Genomic DNA, 16876 nt, shown 5'->3' with positions numbered 1-16876 from the left:
TTTGGATATATGTATATAGCATTTTTCCATTATTATATGAATAACATAGTTCACTGTAGAACATACAGATACAAAGAAGAAAATCAAAATCAACCATCGAAAGATAATCACTGTGAACAATTTGGTGGTGGTCTAAGTCGTCTTCTGTACACATGCTTATACGTATATGCTTGCGTATGCAATGTGAGCTTCTGTGAGTATATTCGTATTTCTGTGTCTGTCCTTGGGGAAAACAAGATAGAAAATGTCTTAACTACCATAATTAACTTTGTTTTCTGCAGTCCGCATTTAAACAACTCGAGGTGGGAACATTCTGTATTTGACCATACTTTGCATTCAGGGGCAATTTCCCCTAATGTCCTCATCTAAAAATAATTCCCCACTTATCAAAAGGTAGACATCCTAGTGATAACAGAGAGACGGCGCATAGAGTTGCTACAGCCACATGTTAGTATGTGTATTAGTTATCTGTTGCTGCATAAAAAATTTACCCCGGAATTTAGCAGCTTAAAACAACAAACATTTATTGTCTGACGGTTTCTGTGAATCAGGAATCTGGGCATGGCTTAACTATGCCTGTGACTCAGGGTCTTTCGCAGGCTACGGTCAGAATATCAGCCGGGGCTGCAGTCATCTCAAGGCTTGTCTGGGAGAGGATCTGCCACATGACGTAGCTGTTGGAGGGTTTGGAAGATAACCTTCTAAGCTCACTCGTGACTCTTGGCAAGTCTCAGATCTTGACTGGCTTTTGGCAAGAGACATCACTTCCTTTCCAGATGAACATCTCCCTGTGGTCTACTCACAACATGGCCACTTGCTTCCCCAGAGCAGGGGCTCCTAGAGAGAGGGAGAGACCCTGAAAGAGATGCAGAGACAAAAAGAGACAGACAGAGAGGCAGAAGTCACAGTCTGTTTGGAACCTAATCTTAGAAGTGGCATCCATTACTTTTGTCATTTTCTGTCTGTTAGTACTCAGTCACTAGGTCCAGCCCACATAGGAGGGCATTACACAAAGATAGGAATGTCAGGAGGCAGGAGTCACTGGGGGCCATCTGAGAGGCTGCTCAGCACAGCATATCATAAAGCTCCTTTCTCATAGCTACAATATCTATCACGAACTAGTAAGCCATACTTACTGTTAACTAAGGTTAGCTTATGAATTTTAAATAAAACCATGCCTTACATGACAGTAACATGCAAAGAGTAGTTGTTCTCTTTAAATAATAGTGTTTGGTGATGTGATGAAGTAGCTTGGCTTCTAGAATGACTAATTTGAAATATTTCTTTAATCTTTTTACTTCTTACCCTTTATTTTTTGAAATATGACTAAATATATTGGAAATCAATTTTTTATTATTTAGATGCGATTTTTTTACTTGATAAATTGCAAACAAACCTTAACAGGCTGGTGTCTGTCTACAGCTCAGTGTGCTTCTGGGCTACTGCACCTTACCATTTATTAGTTCCTGTGATGCAGATTTTAATTTTAATATTAGCCTTCTGAAAATGTAGTGGCACACCAGCCACTGGAACACAAACGCTTAATTTTTAAATGCAAGCGAAGATTGACTATCAGAAGCCTCTTGAAAGCAGAACAAGCTTAGAGCACTTTTTTTGCTTTTAGAGTAATTTAGAAATTTGTTCATCAATCATTTGCTTGGCAGCAGGGCAAGGAAGCTTTGATCAATCCTATGTAAAAACAGACCCATTGCTCATAAAACACAGTTTCATTTTTCCCTGGAGTTTACAGCTCAGTTTAATTTGGCTCACGGGGTATATAACTCATCACCAAGTATAAAACCCGTAATACTTAGCTTCAGCTAACCGTTTTAGTGCATAAGGAAATATGTGAATCTCCCAGCAGGAAATCGTACCGATTTTCGGATTATGTTTGCCTGTCTATTTACTGTTCATTTTGCTGCATCATGAATAATAATAATATATTTGTAATGTTTTGTACTTGGGTTATGTCTGCAGTACATTGCCCATCTCTGATGACGCAGTTGAAGGTGAACCAAGAAAGGAATCTCCAGTTGGAGCAGTTACTTCAGATTCTCATCAAGATGATGAAATAAACCCAGTGGGACAAAATGTAGAAGACAGCATGCAAGATGACACAAAATCCAAACCAAAAAAAAAGAGAAAGAAGGCTAAAACAGGTTTGTTATCCAGATTAAATGAAACATGTGTGCCTTGGTAGAAATAACTTGATTCTAAGACTTTTAACCCTTAAAACTAAATAAAATCTCATCCCAAAGGATATAGTGAAAAAAAATTATCTAATCCAATCTAGAATACTTGGTACTTGTGCTTGGATTCATCTAGATTAAAACATTCATTTATTTGTAACTCTGAGTCTCTATGATGAGTTAGTATTACTTGAGTCATCTCTGTTTCTTGAGTTTAAGTGAACTCTAAATGACATTACCTTTGTAGTTGCTGTTGTGGCATGGAAGTTTTATTATTTATGCCGTTGAGTTTAGAGACCCTAAATAATTTAGACTCAGTTACTGAAAGCTATAAATGGTCAACAGCCAGTAAACGTTTCAGATGTTAAGGCCACCTCCCTCTGTGGAACGTGGTATCTTCCCAGTTCCTCAGCCTCCTTCAGCTCCTCTCCTCCTCCCCACTAGTCCTTTTCCCCCTGGCCTTCTATCTTGCCCTTTACTCATTTCTTTTCTTTTTCTTTTTTATTATTCTTGCCTTTTTCTTGCTTACATCCTTTTTTTTCTTTTCAATTTCTATTTAATTGGCCCAAACTTGGGACTAAAGTAGGCAATTTTAGAATTTATGGAACTTAACGTGCCTATAAAATCATCATCCAAATCAAGAAACAGAACATCATTAGCCCTCTCAAGTCCCCTTCCAGTTTGTTGAGCTAAAGGAGTAAACACTACCTTGACATCTAACACGTGGTTTATTTTTGCCTGTTTTTCTACTTTAATATAGATAGAATCTTAAATACTGTGCTCTTTTTTGCTCAAAATTATTTTTGTGAGATTTGTTGTAGCATGCAGTTGAGCTTATTCATTATGAGTTCTGTTTTTGTATTGTATGGATATCCATTGTGCGAATATACCACAATTCATTTCCCTCTTCTGTTGATAGACATCTGAGTTGTTTCTAGTGTGAAGCGATTACAAATAAAGCTATAATGAACGTTCTAGTCACGTGCTTTCATGAACGTTGTATACATTTTTGTTGAGCATTTTCTTAGTAGTAAAGTTGCTATGTCATAGATTATGTATATTTTTCACCTTGATAGGTGCCCCCTGTTTTTCATACTTTGTTTACCAATTGATACCAGCAGTATTTGAGAGCTTCCGTTGCTCTATATCTTCACTAATGTTTATATTGTCTGTATTTTAAAGTTTTAGTCATTCTTAGAAGTGTTTAGTGATATTTCATTTTGACTTTGATTCCATAACTAGTGAATTGAGCATCTTCTTCATGTTTATTGGCTATTAGGATTTCTTCATTTGTAAGTTTGTTCAAGTGTTTTTAAGAAGTGGAAAATTGTGTATGTTTTTCGAATTGTGAGAATATTTTGTCTAGATAGCAGTCTTTTCTCGGATTTAAATACGCATACACATACATATTGCAGATATCTTCCCACTTTGGGTTTCATTATTTTTCTCTTATTGATATCTTTCAAAAAATAGCATGTTTAAATTTTGTGTAGCCCAGTTTATCCATTCTTTTCCTTTTATGTTAAGTACTTTCTGTGATTTGTTTAAGAAATCTTTCCCAAGTCTTTAAGATGTTTTTCTATACATTATTTTCTAAGTTCCTTGTTTCACTTTTCATATTTAGATCTGCAGTTCATCTGGAATTGCTTTTGTATATGGTGAGAGGTAGTGGTCAAGCCCCATTTTTTTCCCCGTGTGAATATATAATTGACCTAGTACCATTTATGAAGAGAGCATCTCTTTCTCTGTATTGCAGGGTCACTTTTATCATAAATAGGACGACTGTGTAAATGGGTCAGTTTCAGGAGTCTCTGTTCTGGTACGTTAGACAGAATGCACCAGCACCACCTTGTTGTAATTTCTGTGGCTTTATTATGGGTCTTGCTGTTTAGTGATACTTCTACTCTAGTGTTCTTCTTCAGCATTGCCTGGGCTCTTCTTTAACCTTTGCATTTCCATGTGAATTCTAGAGGCAGTTTCTCAATTCTTCCCCCCCCCCCCCCCCCCCCGAACTGCCCCCCACTGTGATTTTGATCCACATTGGGCGAATCTAAAGAAATTCACAATTTAACAACTCTGTAAATAGACTTGACATCTTTGCAAGGTATTGATTCTTGCCATCCATGAACTTGGTATGCACCTCCATTTATTTACATCTTCGATTTAGCTTGGCAATATTGTAAATTTCAGCAACGTCTCTCCTTAGATTAATTCCTAAGTATTTGATGTTTCTTAATACTTTTGGAAATGGCGTTTTTTTGAATTTTCTATTTTTTTGTTGCTGGTATATATGTAGAATTGTAATTGATGTAAAAAATTTTTAATGTTGTATCCAGTGTTCTTGCTAAATTCATTTATTATTTCTAAGAGTTTATCCGTATATGTTCAATTTTCTACATCCATAATCATACCGTTTGTTAATAATGATAGTTTTATTGTGTCTTTTTCAGTCCTTATGTCTTGTTTCTTTTTCTTGCCTTGATATGCTGGCTAGGACTTCCATTATAGTGTTAAATAGGAGTGACCATAACAGGTATGTTTCTTTTGTACCAACCTCAGGGGAAAGCTTCTGTTATTTCACCATTGAATGTGATGCTTGCTGTAAGTTTTTTGTAAATACCCTTTATCAGATTAGCGAGTTACTTTCTGTTCCTAATTGGCTAACTTTTTTTTTTTATCATGAATAGATATTGAATTTTATCAGGTGCCTTTTCTGCATCTGTCAACATGATAGTATACATTTTCACCATTTTTTCTGTTAACGTGGTTGTTATATGAATATTAAGCCATCTTTGTGTTCCTGACAGGAGTGGGAGGACTCACGGGGTTGTGATGTGTTAGCTCTTTTTTTTTTTTTTAATCTGTTACTGGATTTAATTTGCTCATATTTTGTTTAGGATTTTTGTATCTGTGGTTATGAGAGTGACTGGTTTGTACTTTTCCCTTCCTGGAATACTCAGGTTTTTGATGTCAATATTTTGGTGATCTCAAAAAGAGTTGGGAAATGTTTCATCTTTTTCAGTTCTCTGGAAGTATTTGTATAAATTGATGTTATTTCTTTCAATGTTTTGAAGACTTTACTGATGAAACTTTTTAGGCCGAGGTTTTCTTTGTGGGAAAAATTTTAAATCAAATTGAGTTTCTTTAATAAATAGCAGACTTCATATTTTCTGTTTCTTCTGTCAGCTTTAATAGACTTTTTTTTGAGGAATTTATCCATTTAATTCAAATTTTAAAATTTTGTGTGTCTATAGTATCTGAAAGGGTGCCCCTTGGTATTGGTAATTAGTTTTCTCTTCATTTCTTGATCAGTCTCAGGATTTTCAATTTATGAGTCTTTTCAAAGAACCAGCTTTTAGCTTCGATTTTATCTGTTGTACATTTGTGTACTATTTTACTCATTTCTCCTATTTATATTATTTCCTTCTTTCTACTTTCTGTGGGTTTGATTTGCTGTTCATGTCTAGCTTTATCAGATGGATTCTATAAGATTCCAGTCTGTCTTCCTTTAAATGCTTTCAAGACTTTAAATTTCCATCTAAGCACTACCTTAGCTGTATTCCACAAATTTTTGATAGGCTGTGTCTTCATTATCATTCAGTAAAAATATTTTCTAATTTCCATTTTAATTGATCATGCATTATTTAGAAGTGTATTGGTTAGTTTTAGGCAGCAGGTAAATTTCTAGTTATTTTTTTTGTTTTGGTTTCTATCTTCCGTTGTCAGAGCACATACTGTGAACTATTTCAATCTTTCGAATTGATCAAGGCTTTCTTTATGACCAGCTTATGGTCACTGTGGTAAATATTCCATGTGTGCTGAAAGGAATGTGAATTCTGATGTTGTTGGATGTGGTGTCCTGTGTGTGTCAGTAAGATCACGTTTATGTGTTTAGCTCATCTTACTGATTTTTTTTTTTCAGTCTGCTTAGTCTATCAGTTATTGAAATGAGTATTAAAATTCCCACTAATATTTTTGGTTTCTCTGTTTTTCTTTTTACTTCTGTCAGTTTTTTTCTTTATGTATTTTGAAGTTATCTTATTGAGTATATGCGTGTTTAGGCTTGTTATATCTTCCTGTGAAACCGACAATTTTATCATTGTCTTAGTCCGTTTGGGCTGCTATAACACAATACCATAGACTGGATGGGTTAAACGATAAACATTTCTCACATTTCTGGAGGCTGGTGAGCCCAACATCGAGGCTCCTGTGCATCCTGTGTCTGGTGAGGGCTCACTTCTTGGGTGCAGACTGACGTCTTCTCCCTGTGTCCGCACATGACAGAAGGGGTGAGGGAGCTCTCTGGGGTCTCTCTTATAAGGGCACTAATCCCATTCATGAGGGCTTCACCCGCATGACCTAATCACCTCCCGAAGGCCCCACCCATTATTACTATCACATTGGAGGTGAGGATTTCAGCATAGGAATTTTGGAGGGGACAGAGAATTCAGTCTGTGGTAATGGTTATGTAATATCCTTCTTTATCTCTAGTAATCCATTTTCCCTTCAAGTCTGCTTGTGGTTTGAGTTTGCATAATACATTTCCCCATCCTCGTTTCTCCATCATCATCCACAGTGCATCCTCAGGTGGTGCCAATATGGTGGGGGAAGGGTAGCCTTCAAACCTGTGCTTGGTCCTTGGTCCCCACATCTAGGCAGGGCTTGGCAGTACTGCTTTCCTCTCCCTGCCCACCCCCAGCCCCCTGCCTGTGTCTGCTTTGCACCACCTTTGCTTGGACCGCAGTGTCTCTGCATTGCCTTCACCTCTTTTCTTCCCACTCCCCAGGACATGTGGGGTCCTGTTCCCCAGGCTGCAAACTTCTTGGAGTAATGCCTTCAATAAACGTCAGGTGCTGCTGTCCCCCCCCCACCCCCCCCAGTGCTCTTGTTTGCAGTTTTCTGTGTCCTTGTATTTATCATCTGTCTGTTAGTTTTCTGTATGGTCCACCTGTTTTATCCTCCTTTTTCTTCTTCTCTTGAATTATTCAAGTTATTTTTTTAATTTGCTCCTTCTATTAACTTGTTAATTATACATTCTTCTACTGTTTTTTTAGTCATTACCCTGGAGAACATTAAGTTTATTCCTGACTTCTTATAGTCTAATATAAATTAACTCCCTAACAAAATACACTTCCCTCACACTGCTGGCACATTAGACTAGTTTAACTCCATTTGAGTTTTGTCAGGCGCTTTTTCTGCATCGCTCCCTCTCCTGCCTTATAAGTTCTTTTGTGTTTTAGTTCTACACATGTTTTAAACTTCATAGATATTACAGTTACCATTTTGTACAGTGGGTACTAATTTAATCACTCCAAAATTTACTTTTTCCGTAATGAATTTTCATTTTTTTATTTTTCATCTGCTTGAACTCAGTTTAGTATTTCTCTTAGTGCAGGCCTACTAATTCACTCAGATTTTGTTAAAATGCCTTTACTTTACCTTCATTTTAAAGCACATTTGTTAGTATGGATTTTAGGTTGCAAGTTATTTTCTTTTAGTGCTTTAAATAAATCTTACCATTGTCTCTGGCTTCCGTCATTTATGTTCCCAAATGCAGTTTTATTTGTCTCCCTTTGAAGGGATTGTGTCTTTTTTCCCCCCCGGCTACCCTTTAGATTTTCCTTTTGTCTTTGTTTGAGTGTTTTATCATGCTGTGCCTCAATATGGTGTTGTTGGAATTTACCCTGCTTAGGGTTTACTGGTTGATATTGGTTTATCACCATGGGAAATTCTTAGTGATTATTTCTTCGCATGTGGCTTCTTCACCACTCTCTCCTCTTTTTCTAGGTTATAAGTTCACATATGTTCTTTTGCATGTATACATAGGTTTCTTATGCATGTTTCCACAGGTTTCTTATGTTTTTCTCCCCTTGGTTTTTTTTTTTCCTCATTATGCTTCATTTGGGATATTGATCTTTCTTCTGGTTCGCTAATCATGTCTTCCTTTGCATTCGGTATACTATTAGACACATCTATTGTGTTCTTAATTTCAGTGGTATTTTTCAGTTCTAGAATGCCTGTTTGTTCCTTATGGATTCCAATTCTCTGTAGATAATCTCCATTTTTAAAGATTATTTTGTCCATCTTTTCCTTTGTTTTCTTGAGCATATTAGTCATAGTTGTTTAAAGTTCTTGTGTGCTAACTCCCATCTGGGTCATCTGTGGGTCTGCTTCTGTTTTCTGTTTTTTTCTCTTGGTTATTGGTTATGTAGTCTTGCCTCTTTTATGTCTAGAAACTTTTTATTGTATGCTGGACATTGTGTATAGAATCCTAGAGGCTCCAGATGATTTGATCTTCCACTAGAGAGGGTTTCCTCTTTCTTCTCCTAGGCAGATAGGGTGGATAGCTGATTTCAGCCAGTCAGGAATTGAGCTGGGTCAGGGCTGAATTGTAGTTTGGTAAGACTCTCTCTCTGATTTGCCCCATTCCTAGGATGTGGCCCTCCAGGTGTTGCAAATTGAAAGCCTGGCAGGGATCTCCCTCTCAGCCGTAAAAGACTGTGGGAGATTCAATGTTGCCCTTCAGAGGTTTGCACCTTGGTCCTTTAGCCTTCTGCCCCATGCAGCTTCAAAATTTGGCAAGTGTCTTGAGGGGTAGACTGGCCATGAGTTTGAGGCCCCTCAAGTCTCCAATTTTGTCACTCCAGCCCCGCGTGAACGCCAAAATCTCTGCTGGTTTCTCTGTCCCCCAGTAGGGACCTTCTGCCAGGGGCCACGCCTGGATTCTCAGCCTCTAGCTGCGCCCAGGATTGGTAAGTGACCCCAGGTGAAAAGTGGCTATAGGGATAAATTGACCAGGCCCTCTGGGGCTTCATCTTTGCCTGTTTTGTTTCAGGCCCCCCCTCCTGGCAGGTCATTGTTTCCTAGAACCACAAGACTGGGAGATTTCACTGCCTCTTTAGCTTCTTCTATAGCCTCAGGATTCAGTTTTGTGAGGAAAATTGGCTATGTGTTTGAGGCTCCTCAAATCTCCAATTTTATATTGCTAGCCCCATGCAACTACTGAAAGTTTTCCTGGTTATTCTTTCTCCCAGTAGTGACCCGTTGCCTGGGCCAAACCCTAATCCTCAGTCTGTACCCTGAATCAGCAAATGTCCCGAGAGACTAAAACAGCTGCCCATCCATCGGCTTTCCTCTGAATGATTCTCCCTCTCTGGAATTTTATTCCATCTACTATACGTTGTTTCTGTGCTTTTCTGATGCCTTTAAAAATAAGGTTTTTGTAATTCTTTGGCTTTAACAAGTTGTTACCGGAAGCATTGACCTGCTCCATTCTACTGCATCCTACCCAGAAGCAGAAGTTACACTTATAAATGAATTGAGGGATGTATATTCCACTTAGAAAATACCTGGATAAAATTACTTTTTGGTTTTGGTTCTCATTTTTTTCTTTTTGTGTTGTTGATCCTTGTTAGGGAAAAAAGGAAAGATGCCTCATCCTATTTTGATGCATTAGTCAATGCAATATTATACTCTCAGAGTGTAGTATGCTATTGTCTGTGTTTTTCTTTCTTTTCCCTTGAAGTTTCTTTCTTAACAAAGACAGATAATTATGGATCATAAAGATTAGGTTATATGTAAATTGAACATATATTGTTGAATATACTGTTATGGGAACAGTTAATTATAACATTGATTTTCTTCCATGCTTGTAGTTTCAGATGATAACGAAGACACTGATGGTGACGGTGTTCATGAAATAACAAGCCGAGATAGTCCCGTTTATCCCAAATGTTTGCTTGATGATGACCTTGTCCTGGGAGTTTATATTCACCGAACAGATCGACTTAAGTCAGATTTTATGATTTCTCACCCAATGGTAAAAATTCATGTGGTTGATGAGAATACTGGTCACTATGTCAAGAAAGATGATAGGTAATTTTTTTAATTGCACAGTAAACCCTTGAAATTGAAACTGCGTCCGGTAGAAGTCCTCTTCTCTGCCATCGAAAGTCAATGAGAATAGAGTTATGGCTTTGTATTGGAGAATAATTTACTAGTTGTAGGTGTTCATTAACCATTGATATTGATCAGTATGTTTTATGGAAGAAACAGAGAACATCTCTTAATCTGGCAGTTCATGTTAAGTGGAGGGGAATTGAGAGAGATTCTGCCAAGCTTGATGACTAATTACGGCATTTAACTTGCATTGTATATCATCTTATGTTGCACACTCCATGATGTTCACACAATGGTGAAATGCTTTAGCTGTCTAACTTCATTTTTCTTTTGAAGTTAATATGTTACATGGGTCTCAGGTGAAGTAAGGGAGTTTCCAATTTCATTTTTTTCCTAATACTACTTCTGTGGCTAATACATGCTTGAAGGCCCACATAAAAAGTAGAGGCTGGCCCAGTGGCGTAGTAGTTAAGTTCATGCAGTCCACTTCAGTGGCCCAGGGTTTGTGGGTTCTTATCCCAGGCACAGACTCATCAAGCCACACTGTGGAATTGTCCCACATAAAATAGAGGAAGATTGGCACAGATGTTAGCTCAGCAACAGTCTTCCTCACCAAAAAAAAAAAAAGTACAGGAAAATAAATGATTATACTAGAATTCAAAAAAATTTGCATGGAAAGATGGCAGGGATGGAAACATGAAGAGCCTACTGAAAAAGTCATTCACTTATTCAGTTTTCTTAGGGAATTCAAAGAAAATATATATGTTGAAGGGGTTATGATCCTCTTGTGCTCATTTTCTTATTTAAATCCACTTTGCTGTTTTCTCACAAACTCATTTAAGATTCTGAAGGAGTTCCTATGCCAAAGTGTAATCATACTTCTCAATTTATATTTCTGTAATAAAATAATTCCATGAAACCAATTGATAGTATGTAAATGCAAGATGATAGTAAGGTACTACCACTTTTAAGTCTCATAAAATTTGTAATTTTCTAGATGGACAATCCAAATAATTTTTCCTTATGTATCACAGTTATTCATTATTTCTGGTTGCGTCACCTGGAACACTATATTTTTTTTTCTCACCTTCTGAAAATTATCATAAAGAATTGTGTTAATGGCAGTATCTTTTTTTGAACAGTGAACGGCCTGTTTCATCTTACTATGAAAAAGAGAATGTGGATTATATTCTTCCTATTATGACCCAGCCATATGATTTTAAACAGTTAAAATCAAGACTTCCAGAGTGGGAAGAACAAATTATATTTAATGAAAACTTTCCCTATTTGCTTCGAGATTTTGATGAGAGCCCTAAAGTCATCCTGTTCTTTGAGGTATGAATTGAATAGAGCAATTTAAACCAAATTTTAGTTAATATTTTGATAGCACAAACACAACCTATTGTTTTTTATTAATTCAGTAGTACAACAAAGTAGTGTGAGACTTGGATCCATAGGATTTACTGTTCATAATATGCTGTGGAGACACAAGTGAGGGAGACAAGTCATCGCATATTTGCTGAGCATTTACTAGTGCAAGTAGTTGGCCATTTGGTTTACTCTGTATCATTTCTTGCAACAACACCGTGACAAATTAACTGAAATGATGAATCTAATCTATGTGTATGCAGTCCTCCCTCCTTAACCCATTTCATAGTGTAAACTCTTTAACTGTGTTAGACTACGTAAGAGTTAGTGTACTACTTGGAGAAATAAAGATGAACATGCAAAGATCACTTGACTAATGCAGTGTAATATACAACCAAAATGAAGTAGAACTTCCGAGTTGTAGAGGGTCAGAGCAGTCAGGGAAAGCTTTATGGAGTAGATGGCCTTTGAGCTGACTTATTTTTCTAAATTTTTACTACAAAAGAAATCAAAGTTTGGAGTGTAAAGTGATTTCCCCAAAGTTACTCCAATTTTCAATATAGTCATGCACCGCATAACAACGTTTATGTCAACAATGGACCGCACATACGACAGTGGTCCCGTAAGATTAGTACCGTAGAGCCTGGGTGTGTAGTAGACTGTGCCATCTAGGTTTGTGTAAGGACACTCCATGATGTTCACACAATGGTGAAATAGCCTAACGATGCAGTTTTCAGATTGTGTCTCCATCGTTAAGCCATGAAGGACCAGCTAATTTGTATTTGAAGATAGTTTGAACCTGAAATACCACATTCTTTCCTGTACTTCATGTTATCTCTCCATAAGCAAAGGGAAGTAGAGAAAGCCTTTCTTCCAGTTTAAGCAAGATGCAGAATTTTAGCATGGAACAGCAAGGCATGACCAGAGCCAATGATTGATTTTTGTAGAATTACTTGGTTTTATGATCTTTAACTTTCAGATGATGTATGTGTGCTTACGATAGGAATATTTCACAATTTACATCTGTGATTATATTGTATGACTTATATAAACGTGTGGTTTTTTTCAAAAAGGGATATAATTTCTATCTCAGGGAACTCTATCATAGAAATTTGTCGTGTTACAATGTTCTTTTATATTCATTTTAGTATTACAAGATTTAAGAAAGATAGATTATTGGATTATAACACTTTTCGTTGCTTCTTAAGTTTACTGTCTACAGAAATACTTTTTGATTTCAACTTTGTGAGGGTTTTTAAGGACAACTTGATAATATCTTTCAGAATTCTTTAAAACCATCATTCCACTTCTAGGGAAAAATGAAAGTACACAAAGATGCGTGTGCAAGGATATTTATTTAAACATGCTTACATAGCAAAAGTTTTTTGGGGACAGATCTCTTTGATCAGTAAGTGGTTTGGTTAAGTAAATGACGGTTTTTATTAAATTTATGATATTTCTAATGCAGAAGAACACTAGACAGCCATTAGCATGATGATATACATATGTATGTATTGACTTGTAGAGATATCCGCTACATATTATATGAAAATAATTTGCAAAATAACATTGGCTTTGTAGTAGCATATGTACTTAGGAACTCACAGAAAAAGGTTTAGATACACATAAACCAGATGTTAATGTTGATCATCTATGGTTTGGCTTACAAGTTGTTTTACTTTGTTACATATTTTTCTTATATTGTCAGTGTTTTTTCCATTGAGCTTGTATTACATCTGAAGACAGATTTAACTGTATAAAAGAGAGGATAGATGGAGTCCCTGTTATTTTTTAAGCAGTCTTCCATAAAGATTTGTTGTCTCAGCTGAGCTTTTGATAAGTACCAGCAAGGTCAGAGTGAGAGGCTCTGACAGTACCTAGAAGGCAGACAGTCACTGTGGCAGGTTGCTTGCAATCCATGAGCTTTGACACCTGGACAGGCTGGAGATATGAGAGAAGTCCTCTTGAGAAGCCTAATGATAGCGTGTATCCAAAGAGAAGATCTCCAGCTTCAGGAGGGTGCCCCAAGGAAGGACCCAGAGATGAGGCCAGGAGTCTTTTAAACAAACAGTCCTTTCAAGTCTGCTCTCATACTTTAAAAAAATGATCAGAGCTTCAGAATTCTGTGCGTGGTGTATTTGTGCCTAGACCATATTTGAGGTAATTAACTCTTTGTCTTGGATTTGAAATAAATCCTAATAAAAGAGTTATTAATAAAAGATAAAGTGGTCAAAAAATGGACCCTTACTAACTGGGTGAGTTAACTTAAAGGTGAATGAAATGAGATAAAAATGTTTTTCCTCCCTCTTAGGAAAACATTTTTGAGTATATAAATGATTTTTTAAAATTTTAATAATATATTACTAGAAAATTTTAAATTTTAGGTAGCATGGTATTCTGTGAAGTCATTTTTTATACTTATTTACAGATTCTGGATTTCTTAAGCATGGATGAAATTAGGAATAATTCTGAATTTCAAAACCAAGAATGTGGCTTTCGGAAAATTGCCTGGGCATTTCTCAAGGTATGTTTTTCATCTGTTTTAAACACCTCTAGAATAACCTTCAGATTTGATTGGCTGCTTTCCCTGTCAGTTAGGTTTCCTAGAAGGAGCTGTGGCCTGAGGTGAGACTGCAGAGGCAGAGCTCTCTGTTCAGGCGCAGGTGATGCTTGCTCAGATTCCTGACTGTTGACTGGGGCCGAGCATGCCAGGCACACTGTTTGGCCCTGAGGAGGGAGCACTGAAACAGACGCACAGCCTGTCATCGTTCACTCAGCCCAACAAATGTGTATTAAACTCTTTCTGTGGGCCAGCCACTGTTCTAGTTAGTGAACAAAGAGGACACCCCTTGGCCTCACGGACTTCATATTCTAGCAAGCAAAACAGACATAAAACCTTGATTATACAGTGTATCACTGATTACGATTTTTATAAATACTGTGAGGAGGTATGAGGTGGGTGATGGGAACATCCTGTGGGGCCAAGGAGAGGTTTCCTCAGGAAGAGACGTTGCACCTGAGCATTAGCTAAATGTTGGCAGTGGGGGAGTGGGAGCTCTGGATGAGAACAAGGGACGTGCAGAGACCCTGCTGTTGGAAAGAGCAGGTGTATGTACTCAGGTGACCACAGAAGGCACTGGGCGTGGAAGATGGAGAGTGAGGGGCCTGGTGCCTGAAGAGACACTCAGGCAGACAGGTCTGGATTACCCCAGGTCTAGGCCACTGCAGCAACAAGAAGCCATTATAGAATTTTAAAGAGCAGCGGGAAGCCGTTATGGGATTTTAAACAAAAGCCTGAAATAATGTGATTTATGTTGTAGAGAGATTACTTTGCTGGGTGGAGAATGGATTACAGAGGGTGCACACATATGTACTGGAAGATTGAGGTAGAAAATTCCTGCAGTAGTCTAGGTGTAAAATGATGCTGTCTTTGACTAGGATGTTTATGCAGAGAGGAAAGACATGAATAAATTGATGTTGAAAAAAAGAAGATCTTAATTTTATGGTTCTTTTATTTCTGCCTTCAGACATAAATTTGAGAGATAAAACATCTTGAGTAGTTAATCTATTTTGTATTATCTTATAAAACTTTTCCATTTGTGCATCCATCCATTCAACAAATATTTATTGTTTCTGACGTGCCAGGCACTCTGCTCAATAAAGGGTATTCATAGAGAAATCAGACATTGTTCTTGCCCTCCAGTTCGGTTTCCCTGTAAACATATTACCTGCACGGCTGTGTGCTAGAGTGGAGCTGTGAAAACCGCAGTGAGGCACCTCATCCACGTCAGGGTTGGAGAGGCCTTAGAAGCTGCAGTCTGACTGTGGACGGCAGCCAGGTGGCTGTGGTGAGGAGGTGATTCTAGCCTGGGCTGCGGGATCACGCGGTCCAGGATGTCTCCTTTATAACCTGTTATACCTTCTTCTGTACCCCCTCTCATACTGATGTAGAGCAAAAACAAAAAACCCAGAAAGGTCACTTTCACATAGGAAACATTGCCATCCTATGGTCTTGTTAGAAACTGCTGTTGTTCCTTTTCTGCTAGGGTTTTTGCAGACCTGCCCTGCTTACTATAAACTGCCTTTGGGAAACAATAATGTACCTCATGGCATTTTTACCTTTAAGTGTCATATGGACTTGTATGTATTTATCCATCTTATGCCACTGGCAGAGATGGCAATCAGGAATTCTCCCTGATCCCACCTCCACTCCTTGTAAAGGCTAAGGTATTACTCTCTGTGCTTATATGTCTCCTGCATTAGACTGTACGCTTTTAAAAGTTGCCAGTGCTGGCTTTTTTTTAATATTTAGTGTACCTTCTTAAAAAGGTTTATTCAATAAAAAAACTATTAAAACAACTTATGTTTAAGCTAAATAAATGGCGATTCTTATGAGAAAAATAATAATCTCACCAACTGAAAAGAGGTCCTCTTCTACTAGACTACAACTTTAAGTGGAGGAGTGGGGACTGAAAGCAAGGAGCACACTCGATGGCCATTGGTCACTGATGGACGCAACTTAGAAAGTTAAACTTGAGTTTAACTACTCTTTGAAAGTGATTTTGACTTTTTAAAAATTAAAACACCATAGAAGTTTACCATTTAAAATATTGATGCTAAAAAATGGAAAATTTGTGTTTAAATAATATGCATTTTATTCTTTATCATTATTATTTCAAACAAACTTATATTGACTACCTCCTTTATACAGCATCTGGCACAGTAATGTAAATGCTTTACCAACAGTGCGAATTTGTATGGGTGAAAAGACAGCTATCAAAAAAATATTTAAAAAGTCATTTGGGTTATTTTTTGTCAAAATGGTCCAGCACTGTGCTTAACCAACTGTGTCAGTGTTCTTTCCTTTGCTTTATAAGTCTAGGGAATTTCAGCATGCCATATAATCTTCTTAAAATGAGTTTTTGGGGGCCAACCGTGTGGCATAGTGGTTAAGTTCACATGCTCCACTTTGGTGACCCAGGGTTCGTGGGTTTGGATCCCAGGTGCAGACCTGCACACTGCTCATCAAGCCATGCTGTGGAGGCATCCCACATACAAAATAGAGGAAGATTGAGCTCAGGGCCAATCTTCCTCACCAAAAAAGAAAAAAGAAATGAGTTTTTGACCATATACCATTGCTTTATTTTCAGTGAAGATAACGTTTTATTTGAATTCTTATTTTAAGCTTCTAGGAGCCAATGGGAATGTAAACATCAATTCAAAACTTCGCCTGCAGCTGTATTACCCACCTACTAAGCCGCGATCTCAATCAAATGTCGTCGAGGTTTTTGAATGGTGGTCAAAATGTCCAAGAAATCGTTATCCCTCAACGTTGTATGTAACTGTAAGAGGATTGAAAGTTCCAGACTGTGTAAGTTAACAGCACATGTAAATATATGTACTCTGTTGTTGAGATTGAA

General features: G+C 37.4%; 1 protein-coding gene across 31 annotated transcripts in view; it reads left to right on the top strand.

Annotated features, from left to right (window-relative positions):
• Positions 1-16876, top strand: part of AHI1 (Abelson helper integration site 1) — a 180734-nt gene that overhangs the window by 17156 nt on the left and 146702 nt on the right. For 23 of the 31 annotated variants that reach the window (XR_011497651.1, XR_011497647.1, XR_011497646.1 and 20 more), the window contains 6 exons: positions 1978-2159; positions 8837-8941; positions 9845-10064; positions 11231-11423; positions 13885-13980; positions 16642-16827. Coding sequence is in view for 22 of the 31 variants with exons in the window: in XM_070496180.1 (XP_070352281.1) it covers positions 1978-2159; positions 8837-8941; positions 9845-10064; positions 11231-11423; positions 13885-13980; positions 16642-16827 (982 nt within the window). In the remaining 9 variants the exon portion in view is untranslated. The remainder of the gene's footprint in view (positions 1-1977; positions 2160-8836; positions 8942-9844; positions 10065-11230; positions 11424-13884; positions 13981-16641; positions 16828-16876) is intronic. The other 8 variants (XM_070496191.1, XM_070496190.1, XM_044754325.2 and 5 more) reach the window with 2 other exon arrangements.

Source organism: Equus asinus, chromosome 24, assembly GCF_041296235.1.
Source record: "Equus asinus isolate D_3611 breed Donkey chromosome 24, EquAss-T2T_v2, whole genome shotgun sequence".
Taxonomy (NCBI): domain Eukaryota; kingdom Metazoa; phylum Chordata; class Mammalia; order Perissodactyla; family Equidae; genus Equus; species Equus asinus.
This window is presented reverse-complemented; position numbering and strand designations above follow the sequence as displayed.